The 12,691-nt window shown below is 37.0% G+C and overlaps 1 protein-coding gene across 11 annotated transcripts in view; it reads right to left on the minus strand.

The window, feature by feature from the left end:
• Positions 1-12,691, minus strand: part of CFAP20DC (CFAP20 domain containing) — a 266,758-nt gene that overhangs the window by 122,411 nt on the left and 131,656 nt on the right. For 10 of the 11 annotated variants that reach the window (XR_003518687.1, XR_003518688.1, XM_027587613.1 and 7 more), the window contains exon 7: positions 5,034-5,198. Coding sequence is in view for 9 of the 11 variants with exons in the window: in XM_027587613.1 (XP_027443414.1) it covers positions 5,034-5,198 (165 nt within the window). In the remaining 2 variants the exon portion in view is untranslated. Of the gene's footprint in view, positions 1-5,033; positions 5,199-11,926; positions 12,079-12,691 lie in introns of those variants that run through there. The other variant, XM_027587620.1, reaches the window with a different exon arrangement.

Here is a 12,691-nt window from a genome sequence, read left to right on the forward strand (position 1 = left end):
GTGGACCATTGCATCTTGCCATTAGTAGCCGAATTCTCAACTTCAATTGACCAGACCTGAATCTCTGGTTCAATTAAACTGGGGTTCCATTAATGAAAATAAGATCATTAGAGACCCCCCAGTTATCTGCAGACTAACAGTCATTAGCTAACGTGCACTGGGAACTGACAAGGTGAACGGTGTAGAAGTGTGGTAACACTGGCTTTTCGGAAACACAAATATCTTATTAATATCATTAAATGCTCTTGATCAAGTTACATGCCATTCAACAAAATGCACTCTAAAATGGAAGTTTTAAGGTCTCCTTTTTTTGCTCGAGTGAACATACTAGAAAGCATCCATTGGAAGCCACGATTTATTTCTGTGGCAACTTCATTGGGATCTCAGTGTGTGCATTTATAATAAAGCACCACAATGTACATGGATACTGTACAGTTAGTTATAAGAGCACAGTCATTTTCTCATGCAGTTCAAAAATCTCATCATGGGGAGTCCATTTTTCAGACAGACACAAAAACAAATAGTTGACATGAAGAAATATCTCCTGGCTTTTCCAAGATTAGAAAGTCTGCCCTTGGGCATTATTCATTAGCTACACCTTTCAAATAAAATATCTCATTATTATTATATATATTTATAGTAAGTTTCAAAGCCCACAAATGACAAAAATAGCAATGGAAACATATTTGTAGAAGGAGAACCACAGAGTTCAATGTACAGCAGCCCCCTCCCATCCCTGGGAGATATGTTCCCAGACCCCCAATGGATGCCTGAAACTGGACAGTACCAAACCATACATATTCCATTTTTTCCTATACATACATACCTCTGATAAAGTTTAATTTATACATTAGGCACAGTAAGAGAAACACAACAACTAATAATAAAATAGAACAATTATAACAATATACTGTAATAAAAGTTATGTGAATGTGTTCTCTAAACTATCTTATTGGGCCATACTCACTGTTCTTGTGATGATGCGAGATGATAAAATTTCTACGTGACAAGATGACGTGAGGTGGATGATGTCGGTGTGTGACCTAGTGTTAGGCTACTGTTGACTTTCTGATGCTACATCAGAAGGAGGATCATCTGCTTCTGAACCACACTTGACCGCAGGTAACTGAAACCTCAGGTAAGGGAGGACTGCTGTATGTTCATGTAATCTTAGCTGCCATGCATGTCCAATGAGCTTTTCTTTAAGAAAAACCTTATGGTTATAAAGGAATAGAAATATAATTGGGATTCACAGGGCAGAAGCAATATGCTATTAGGTGATGATTATTAATTTCCTTCTTTGTTCCTTCTTTCCTTCCTTCTTTCTTTCTCTCTCCTTCCTCCCTCTCCTTCCTTCCTGCCTTCCTTCCTTCCTTCCTTTCCTTCCTTCCTCCCTTCCTTCCCTCCCTCCCTTCTTCCTCCCTTCCTCCCTTCCTCCCTTTCTCTCTTTCTTACATAGCGGGCTCCATGCCCAGTGTGGAGCCGAACACAGGGCTTGAACTCATGAACCTGAAATCAAGACCTGAGCTGAAATCAAGAGTCAGATGCTTAACTGACTGAACCACCCAGGCACCCCCGATTATTAATTTTCTGTATATGTGACTCAAGTTGACTATCATTATGTATTATTGAGATCTCATTTATGGAATTTGCAAAATACATACTAATATCCTCTTCTAAAAGTTGAGATCAAATATGGCCTATGAACAGTTTCTGTTTCATTATAATACTGAGTTAATGATGCAATTAATATTTATTCAAATTCCTCTTTAATCTCAAGCATCATACATGTCCTTGAACTTTAAATTAAAAAAAGACACTTAAAATATCTGGATATAGACTTGCATTTTCATTTAAAAACATAATTAATTCTTAAAACATTAAGCTAGAGAGATAAAAGAAGAAAAGAGCATTCACAATTGCTCTGAGTTATCTGATAGGCTTTACAGCTTAGTCATTTCTGTTACTGAAAGCATTCACAGACTATTAGATACAGATTGAGTGTTTGGTTATCAAAAATACCCTTGCTCCTTTCATTCTGTGGTGAATCTTCCATTGAGATTGATTTGTGACCTGAGGTGTTTACGGTGGGGCTGTCTGGGGAATAAGATCTTTTTCATCCTTCTATATATTTTCTAAAGGTTCTTTAATGAACACGGGTTATATATAGTCTCTCTCCCTAAGGAGAGTGTATATAATAAATATACAAATTCTTGCTACCTATGCCCTGTGCAACCAAAATGTCCTGCCTAAATTTGGCAATTGTGGAAATAGGTGATGGGGACATGGGGGTTTTTATGTCTTCTCTCTACTTTTCTGGAAGTTTAGAAATTTCATAACCGAGAGTTTAGAATTATAGTGTCTACTTACACATAGTCCCCTGCCAGGGTTTATATTGAAGAAGTTACAAAATAGGTCCCAATTCTCCAGGAATATACAATTTAGGACATGTAATGCTGATGAGGATTAACATAAAAAAATACACCAAGAAGGGTGCCTAGGTGGCTCCGTGGGTTAAGCTTCTGACTCTTGGTTTCGGCTCATGTTGTGATCTCAGGGTCTTGAGATTGAGCCCTGCCTCAGACTCCAAGCTCAGTAGGGAGTCTGCTTAAGATTCTCTCCCTCTGCCCCTCCCCCTGCTCACTCACATGTGCTCTCTTTCTCTCAAATAAATAAATAAAATCATAAAAAATACACCAAGAATAAATACAGCATAAATAGAGTAAAACAGTTCATTTCTATAACTCACTCATTTTCTCATAGCTCTCTCTTCTCCCCAGCTTCTCCTTTGACCTCTCTCAAACTTTGACCCCACTCTCTTCCCCATCTGTTATCTGAGAATCAACAAGTCCTGCTTGTGTTTCCCCTGCAGCATCTTTCAGGCTCATCACTTATCAAGGAGCCACTGACATTTTATGCCCAGATGGCTGCAAAGACATCTGAGTTGTAATTCTTAATCTCTGGTCTCACTTGATTTAAAAATTCATCTTGACTCGTGATGTCAAATTTATCTTCCTAAGAAAGGCTTTGTTGTGTCTCTACTTCAGGAGCAGGAGGCACTCTTCTTGTATTCTTCTGACCCAGCCATTCTGCCCACTAGGCCATTCCTCTTACTAATCCCTCAGGAAACTCATCCATGCATTTTGCTGTCTCCTTGTCTTTGCTCAGTCTTCTGCACCACCTTACACTTCCATAAATCTTATATTTATTTGTAATAAAAACATACACAAGTATTTACTGAATACTTTCAAGACCTACTTCTTCCTCCACAAGTGCCTTATTACGACCACCATTTTACCTTCCTTGGGATTACTTCTGTGTTTTTGAGTGTCATCTAAGCCACAGGACTTTTGTTTGGATAAGTGACCCAGTGGTTCTCAACCCTGCTGCACATTAGAATCACTGAAGGCATTTAAAAAATATCCATCCAAGGCCAATTAAATTAGCATCTCAAGATGAAGCATAGGCATTAGGAAAAAAATTTTTTTACATAAATTATTTATAAAATGTCCCAGGTGATTCTAACAAACAGGAAGTTGAGACTCACTCATCTAAATAATATTAGGTTTCTTAATTTGTACATACTATTCATTCATTTGGTCAAGAGTTATGAGTATCTACTACAGAGGTACAAAACTGGCAGCCCTGACATGGTTTGTTAGGCTTATAGAATATTTTCAAAAAATTTTAGACTTTAGACAATATTTTAGAATTGGAAGATTTATCATAAACATTGAACTACCTAGCTCCTCTTGAAAAAAAAAAAAAGGAAGATCTGGTGAGACTGTGCATGAATTCTTACAAGGCAACACTTGGCTAGAATGGAATTGCAGTATCCCTTCCAAATGGAGAATGAGCTTCTAGTTTGCTACAGTCCTCATCACTCCCTATTGCTCCCTCACAGGGACTGAGTACTAACTACCATTTATTCTATCATTTGCATAGTTGTTAATGTTACTGCTTTAACAGTAGAGAACAATTCTTTGAAGCTCTCCCTGATTCCTTTCCCCTAATGACCCCCTCCACTCCCAATAAGGCTCACTGTTGAGTAAAAAATGTTTCTATGTGTCAAATATCCAGGCATCCAGCCCACTTTATTCATTTATATTATCTGACTGGCCTCCATAATAATTTGAATTTGCAGCCCCTGGCCTGCAAACACTGTGGTAAACACTGTGTTAGATGCTAGGGATACAGAAGAATGAGGTACAGTGTTCTTTTTGGAAGAAGTCACACTTTATTGGGAAATGCAGACATATTAAAAAGTATTGTAAAAAAAAGAAAAGAAAGGAAAAAAAGGGAAAGAAGGGAACAGTGCTTGTTAGAATTAGGAAAGACTGCACAGAAGAGGTAGCATTTGAGTTGGATCTAGAAAAGTGAATTGGGAGTGTTTATAGGCAGAAAGGCAAGGAAGCTGTTTTAGGCCAAGAAACAGCAATCCCCAAATACAAACGTGTGAAAGCCCACAGCGTGGTCAGAAAATCGCACATGGGGAATGAGAGATGAAACTCGAGTAGGTTGGGATAGGGAAGGTTGGTTTTGTGTGAATTCCCAAGGGTTTTTTAATTTTGTCTTCTAAGATAGTGGGAAAGGCATTAAAGGTCTTTAACTGAAGAGAGACATGATCACATTTCTATTTCTATTATCAGAAAGATAATTCTGACAGCAACTGGTAGATTAACTGGGAGGCTAAGGTGAGCGATGGTGGGCACCCGATCAATGAAAGCAACAACAGGATAGAGGAGCAGACAGATTCGAGAGATGTTTTAGAAGTATTACTGGCTGGGCCTGGAAGAGTACAGGAAAAGGAGAGGACTAATCAAGGATGTTTTGATTTGGTATGTAAAAACCCAGAAAATATTTTAGCTGCTGAAGAGAAATTTAAAATGATTTATCACAGACACGAGTTGATGTTAGAGTGACTTAATATTTAACTTCAAGCTATAAAGCATCATTGTGGTGCGGGTTTTTTTTTAACCCTTCTTTTGGTCTTTCAAATAAATATGCTTATAATTTAGGTGCCTGGTGCATACCTGAATCTGCTGAACTTAGAGGATGACCTCCAAATTTCATTTCAGTTTGGCGGAGTTTAGTCATGTTTAGCAGCTGTGTGACTTGTGGAACATCTGTCGTTAGTTGGCAGCTTCGTGGAATAATGTCTGTAGGTTCAGCTGTTGGAAAGGGAACACCATATCCAGCTGAAAATAAAGACAAACATTCATTCCCCAAATGTAAGTCATTTTTGCCAAATGGACATATCTTATAAATGAAACCGATTAAAGTAAAGCATTTTAGAATATGACTTTGAAAGAGTTACTCAAACTTATGGCCTCAGCTTTCTCATCTGTAAAATGAGCATTGTAATTTTACTGCTTACTTTGTAGGACTGTAGGAAAGATTAAATGAGATAAAGTGTATAACATATAGAGCAGGTTCAGAGACTTGTGCAATAAATGAGAGCATTCATTGGATAGATTTTATACTTATTTTTCAATACTAGCAGGTGACTCAAGAAAAGAGCTAGTTAGGTGTGCTCTGATGCAGATTTCTGGGAGTACAGTGGCTCATTTGTGAGAGATCAATGACACAAAGACATAGTTGAATAAGCACCTAGAGCCACTATATGAGTAAATTTTTAACTTTTTATTTTGAAATAATTTTAGATCTACAGAAAAGTTATAAAAATAGTAGAGTTCTTAATACCTTTTACTCGGCTTCCCCTAATGTTAACATCTTACCTTTGAATACTTCCAAAGAAAGAACAGTTTATTATAATTAAAATAGTATTTTTATTATTGTAATTTGTATTCCTAATGAAATTTGATATCATTCATATATATTTACACGGATATACAAATTTCCAGTTTAGTAAATTTTGTGTTCATGTTCTTAACCCATTTTGGTATTAGAACATTATGTTCTTATTTATTTGTATGATCTCTCTTATGGCAAACATATTAAGCCTTGTCATATGTAGTAAGCAGGAATTAAATCGGTATTAGCATTCCAAAAAGCAATTCTCCTATATGTATCAAAAGCCTTAAAAATGTACATGCCGTTTTACTCCATAATTTCACTTTACGAATCTTTTCTCTCTCTCTTTTTTTATGGGAGAGAGAGAGAGCATGCGCGCACATGCTTGCCGGGTGGGGAGGGGTGGAGGAACAGGGATAGTCTTAAGCAGACTCTGCTGAGTGTGGAGCCCCAAATGGGACTCGAGGCTTGATCTGATGACCCAGAGATCATGACCTGAGCTGAAACCAAGAGTTGGCTGCTTAACTGACTGCACCACCCAGGTGTCCCTGAGTCTTTTCTAAAAGAAAAAAAAATCAGAAACAGATGAAAGATCTATGTAAATAGGTGTTTATAATTTTTGAAAAATAATCACCTTGAATTACCAGTAAAGAGCTACAAGAAATTCTATTTATGAAGATGGCTTAATGATGTGGGAAAGACTCATGATAGGAAGTTAAGTGAAAGTAATATATACAAAACTCTAACTCTACTGTAGAAAATCAATAAATAAAATGTGTGCACGGCAAAAACACTAAAATGAAATATATCGAAGTGCACAATAACTTTTGATGGTTAGCTTAAGTGTAGGCTTTATTTTTTTCTACATAAAAATGTGTTTTTAATTTTTATAAGTAAATTTTTTTTAAAGATTTTATTTATTTATTTGGCAGAGAGAGACACAGTGAGAGAGGGAACACAAGCAGGGGGAGTGGGAGTGGGAGAGGGAGAAGCAGGCCTCCTGCAGAGCAGGGAGCACGATGCGGGGCTCGATCCCAGGACCCTGGGATCATGACCTGAGCCAAAGGCAGACGTCTAATGACTGAGCCACCCAGGTAAAATTTCTAATTTTAGAATCTAGTGGAAAAAATGTGTGTGTGTGTATATGTGAATATGAGTAGTAACAAAAATTCAACCAATCATCCCTCAAAAAACATCCTACTGTAACCACATTTATAAAGGCAAACTCTAACTCTAACCACATTTATAAAGGCAAATGATATTAGGTTTATATGCACCCAAGTCATGGCAGTTTCCTAATTGGATCCTAATGTCCTAATCTTGAAAAGGAAATGAATCATTTAACTAAAAACTTAAATACTCATTAGCAATGTAATGGTTTCTAAGTGTCCTAATGCTCCAGTCATTAAAAATGCAGTAGATTTACAAATCTTAGTTTTCAGGTGTTCTTTGTTCATTCATTTCTTATTTGTCATCGACATTTAGAAAATCAACATAAAGTAGTTGAGTAGATAAACTCTCAAAATAGAAAACATTTGGAAAAATAAGTAAACTAACTCCAGATATATACTTGACATATCATTTCAAACTCTTCTGAGGTAGAAAAAGATAATTTCCACTTCAATGCCAATATTGATAAACTAAGATTTTATAATAAAAGAGGCAAAGAATTCTGTAGGCTATAAGACCCTGGAAGAAAATGCTATATTCTCAATCACATAAAAACAAGTCATGGAAACTTTAGCTTATAGGGATTGTGTGGTACAGTGTACAGGGTACAGTGCCATATAAAGTTTGAAATGTATACAAAACAAAACCTGAGTTTCCATCTAAAAAGAAATAGCCGAAAATCCCTGGTAACCCCAAATCCAAGGCAGAGACTATGACAAAACTCCAATCAAACAGGATCATGGTTGACATGCAGATCAGATTTCACAGTAAAAGGATAAATCCCTTCTGTGCCGCTCTTCCTTTCTATACATATACCCTTCCTTTGCACCCACAACTGTCTCACTACTCATTGGATTATTCATCAAGGGAGACTGTGAGCAGTATAAAACCTGCAATAAAAGGAGGAATCAAAGAAAAAAGATCAGTTTATTATTTTTAAAATAAAGATGAATTATTAAGCCCACTTAGCAACTACTCACTCTCAAACTTTGTGGAGGAATATATAGAGAGGATCTTTAGTCTCATTTTTGTGAAACCAAACTATGAAAGAGCTTTATGACCTGGTAGGTGGATGTTTTGATAAACCGAAGTGGAAGTTAACTCAGCTCCCCACCACCCACCTCACCAATAAATACTCCTTTCTCCATATCCAATTACTAGGCCACTTTATTTTATTTTTTAGCATTCATGGCTTAATCAAAAAATAAGAATTTCTAGAGCACCTGGGTGCTAAGTCGGTCAAGCGTCTGTCTTCAGCTCAGGTCATGATCCTGGGGTCCTGGGATACAGCCCTGTGTTGAGCTCCCTGCTCAGCAGGGAGTCTGCTTCTCCCTCTCCCTCTGTCCCTCCACCCCTGCTCCAGCTCTCTCTGTCTCTCATTTACTCTCTCTCAAATAAATAAATAAAATCTTAAAAAAAAAGAATTCTGAATACAGCATGGATCCTACATAAAAAATAAATAGTGCTAAACTGTGAGTACATAGAGGGCACAGTCTACCTTCATTCATTCATTTACTCATTTTATCATTCAGCAAATACTTATTGAGCCTCTACTGTGTGCCAGGGAATCTCGTGGTGAGCTAGAGTGACTCTGTCCTGGCCTTCTTGAAGCTTACATCTAATAGAGAATATGAAACAGATTATATTATAAATAACTATTCAATTATAATTTTATTAAGCGCTCCGAAGGAGAAGTTCAAGGTGTAATGAAAGAGGTAAAGGGTATCAGGGAAAGTCTTTTCTGACAAAGAGACATTTACTTATTTTTTATTTTTTAAAAGATTTTATTTATTCATTTGAGAGAGAGAGAGCATGAGAGGGAGGGAGGGTCAGAGGGAGAAGCAGATCCCGGGACTCCAGGATCATGACCTGAGCCGAAGGCAGTCTCTTAACCAACTGAGCCACCCAGGCGCCCCTGGTAAAGAGAGATTTAAGCTGACTCATAAAAGATAAGCAGAAGTTGTCCTGGTAAAATGGATGGGAGGGATCATTCAAGTGGAGGGAACAGAGTATTTGAAGCCTCTGAAGGCAGGACGACTCTGGTGCATTCTAGGAAGTGAAAGAAGACAATTCTGCCAAAGCGCTGCCAGTGTGGGAGAGAATCCCAACGATATATTTAGTACAGCATCTGGTTCAAAGGGGATGCTCAATAAATGGTCATGGCTGAAGGCCCCTTAATAACAGCTGACCTAGATTAAAAGCAGCTGCTAAGTCTTCCACTTTTCTTCTTTGGTTGTTCTTTGCTCAGTTATCTCCTGAGAAGTACTCCACACACATTTTATTTGGATATCATATCTTTCTCTCCAGATGGCAAATAACAAATCAAACTGGTAATCAGATACTAAGGGACCAAGGCCTACCTGTATTGTTCTTCCAGACAAGTTCTATGTTCTGTAAGAGAATGTGTATGGAAACATGAAGGTTGCTTGATTAACACTGGAAAATGACACAGTTGAATTTAAGGTGCTTTTGCTAACAAATGTGAAAGAATGCAGTGTTGGCTGGAATGGTCAGCTCAGAATGGCAAAATGATACATGGAGAAGGCTATGAGAAAACTGACAGATTTGCTCATGTAGCATTGAAACACAACCAGATGGTGGGTTTTTTGCTGTCTTTGCTCCCAGTATGAGTTAGTATATTCGAATGTTTGAGTGACTTTGTAACCCTGTTTGGCTTTCTTTGGCTATAATACCACCATAAAGTGAACCATTCTTGTAGGTGTTGGATATCTCTGATGAAGATCTTAACTAGCTTTAAAAATTAAGTCATTGGGGTGCCTGGGTGGCTCGGTTGGGTAAGTAAGTGTCCAACTCGATTTTGGCTCAGGTCATGATCTGAGGGTTATGAGATCAAGTCCCGCTTTGGGCTCTGTACTCAGCAGGGACTTCGCAGGACATTCTCTCTCTCTCCCTCTGCCCCTCCCCCTGCTTGCATGCACATGCTCACTCTCTCAAATAGATAAATCTTAAAAAAAAATTAAGTCACCAATTTTAATACACACATAAAGCACTTTATGCATTAAAACATCACTTATATTGAATATAATATATTGAACATAATAAAAATAAATAAATAAAAAAACATCACTTATTAGCTGTGTGACTTTGGCATGATGATTTACCTCTCTGTGCCCTTGGTCATCTTATCTGTAAATCATGGATTAAAAAAATAATACCTTATAGGGTTATTGTGATGATTAAATAAGTTAATGTTTGTAAGGGCCTAAGAACAGTGCCTGGTACATAGAAAGTACTATGTAAGTGTTTATTATTAGACACTAATTAGACATTAATAGACAAATACTTATGTCAATTATTTCATTATAACGGAAACAAAACCACCATGTCTTAGTATGTGTTTTTTATAATAAAAGGTCTTGATATTTAAAGGGGTAAATAAGCCTGAACTACACCAAACACTTGGCTATCCTGAAATGAATCATGCCTTTGGTTTTTTTAATATTTTATTGAGGAGAAATTCACATTAATATATCAGTAAAAATTAAGCATTTTAAAGTGAACAATTCATTGGCACATAGTACACTCACGGTGTTGTGCAACCACCACCTCTATATAGTTCCAAAACATTTCCATCATTCCAAAGCAAAATCCTTTATCCGTTAGCCAGTTTCTGTCCGTTTCCTCCAACTCCCAGTCCCTGGCAACCACAAATCTGCATTCTTTCTTTATGGATTTATGGACATTTCATATAAATTGGAATCATGCAATATGTGACTTTTTGTCTGTGTGTATAATACATACCATGTTTTGTTTATCCATTTATCTGCCGATGAACATTTGGGCTGTTTCCACATTTTGGTTATTGTGAATAACACTGCAATGAACATGCATGTACATGTATCTGTTTTCCATTCTTTTGGGTATATACCAAGGAGTGGCACTGCAGGTTCATATGGTAATTCTGTGTTTTACATTTCAGGAACTGCCAGACTATCTTCCATAGTGGGTGAACCATTTTGCATTCCCATTAACAATGTACAAGGATTCCAATTTCTCCACACCCTTGCCAACACTTGTTTTCTTTTCTTTTTTCTTTTTTTTAAGATTTTATTTATTTATTTGACAGAGAGAGACACAGCGAGAGAGGGAACACAAGTAGGGGGAGTGGGAGGAGAAGCAGGCTTCCCACAGAGCAGGGAGCTCAACGTGAGGCTTGATCCCAGGACCCTGAGATCATGACCTGAGCCGAAGGCAGACACCTAACGACTGAGTCACCCGGGTGCCCCCAACACTTGTTTTCTATTAAAAAAAATTATAGCCATCCTAGTGAGTGCAGTGGTATCTCCTTTTGGTTTTGATTTGCATTTCCCTAATGACTAATGCCACTGAGCAATTTTTCATATGTTTGCCAACGATTTGTATATCTTCTTTGGACAAATACCTACAGTAGTTAAGTCCTTCAACCATTTTTTAATTGGGTTGTGTGTCTTTCTGTTGTCAAGTTGTAAGGGTCCTTTACATATTTCAGATACTGGAAGATATCAGAATATTCCATATATATACTCTCTATATGTAGAATCAGAATATTTATCCTATCAGATATATGATTTGCAAATATTTTCTCCCATTCTGTAGGTTGTCTTTTCAATTTCTTAATAGTGTTCTTTGATACAGAGAAGTTTGAAATTTTAATGTCCAATTTATCTATTTTTAAAATTTTGCTGTTGTGCTTTGGGGTCATATCTAGGAATCCATTGCCAAATCTAAGGTCATGAAGATTAAGCTCTACTTTTTTCCTAAGAGTTTTATTTAGCTCTTATATTTAGGTCACTGATCCATTTGAGTTAGTTTTTATATATGGCATGAGGTAGGGGTCCACACTCATTCTTTTGTGTGTGGATATCCAATTGTCCAGAACCATTTGTTAAAGAGTCTCCTCTCTCCTCATTGAATGTTCTTGGCACCCCTGTCAAAATTAGATGTATGGATTCATTTCTGGACTCAATTCTATTCCATTGGTGTATATGTCCATTCTAACTATACCAAACTGTTTTGATTACTGCAACTCTTGAATTAAGTTTTGAAATTGGGAAGTGTGAATCCTCCAAATTTGTTCTTCTTTTTCAAGATTGTTTTTGGCTCTTTTGGTCCCCTTGTAATTCCATATGAACTTGAGGATTAGCTTTTTCATTTCTGCAAAAAAGGCCATTGAAATACTGAGAGACTGCACTGAATCTCTAGATCTCTTTGGGTCATACCAACATCTTAACAACATCAAGTCTTTCAATCCATACACATCACATGTATTTATTTCCATTCACTTAGGTCTTCTCTAACTTCCTTTAGCAATGTTGTATAGTTTTCAGTGAACAAGTTTTTCATCTTCTTGATTAAGTTTATTCCTAGGTATTTATTTATTTGGGATGACATTATAAGTGGAATTATTATCCTTAGAATTTTTAGGATATGAAGTTCTAATAAAAATAATATTTACAATACCTACTTATAAAATACAATTGATATTTTAATCAGAATAAGTCTGTGTCTTGATATATAGATACTCATAACCCACTTTTGTGGGATCTACTATTTGCTGGGCACCTCTGCTATGCTGAAATCTTAGCCCTTTTTTCTTGCCCTGGGGTGGTTTACTAGGCAAGGGCAATCTGAGTTCAACTCCGCTGCAGGAAGGAGTAGAAATGCAGCCTTAAACTGAAAAGATCTGAATATGATGTGCATCATCTGACCTGGAGATAGAGAGGCAGGAAAACACTCAACAGTGCTGATTATTAAAAACACTAAAGCA

Source organism: Zalophus californianus, chromosome 1 (genome assembly GCF_009762305.2).
Source record: "Zalophus californianus isolate mZalCal1 chromosome 1, mZalCal1.pri.v2, whole genome shotgun sequence".
Lineage (NCBI taxonomy): Eukaryota > Metazoa > Chordata > Mammalia > Carnivora > Otariidae > Zalophus > Zalophus californianus.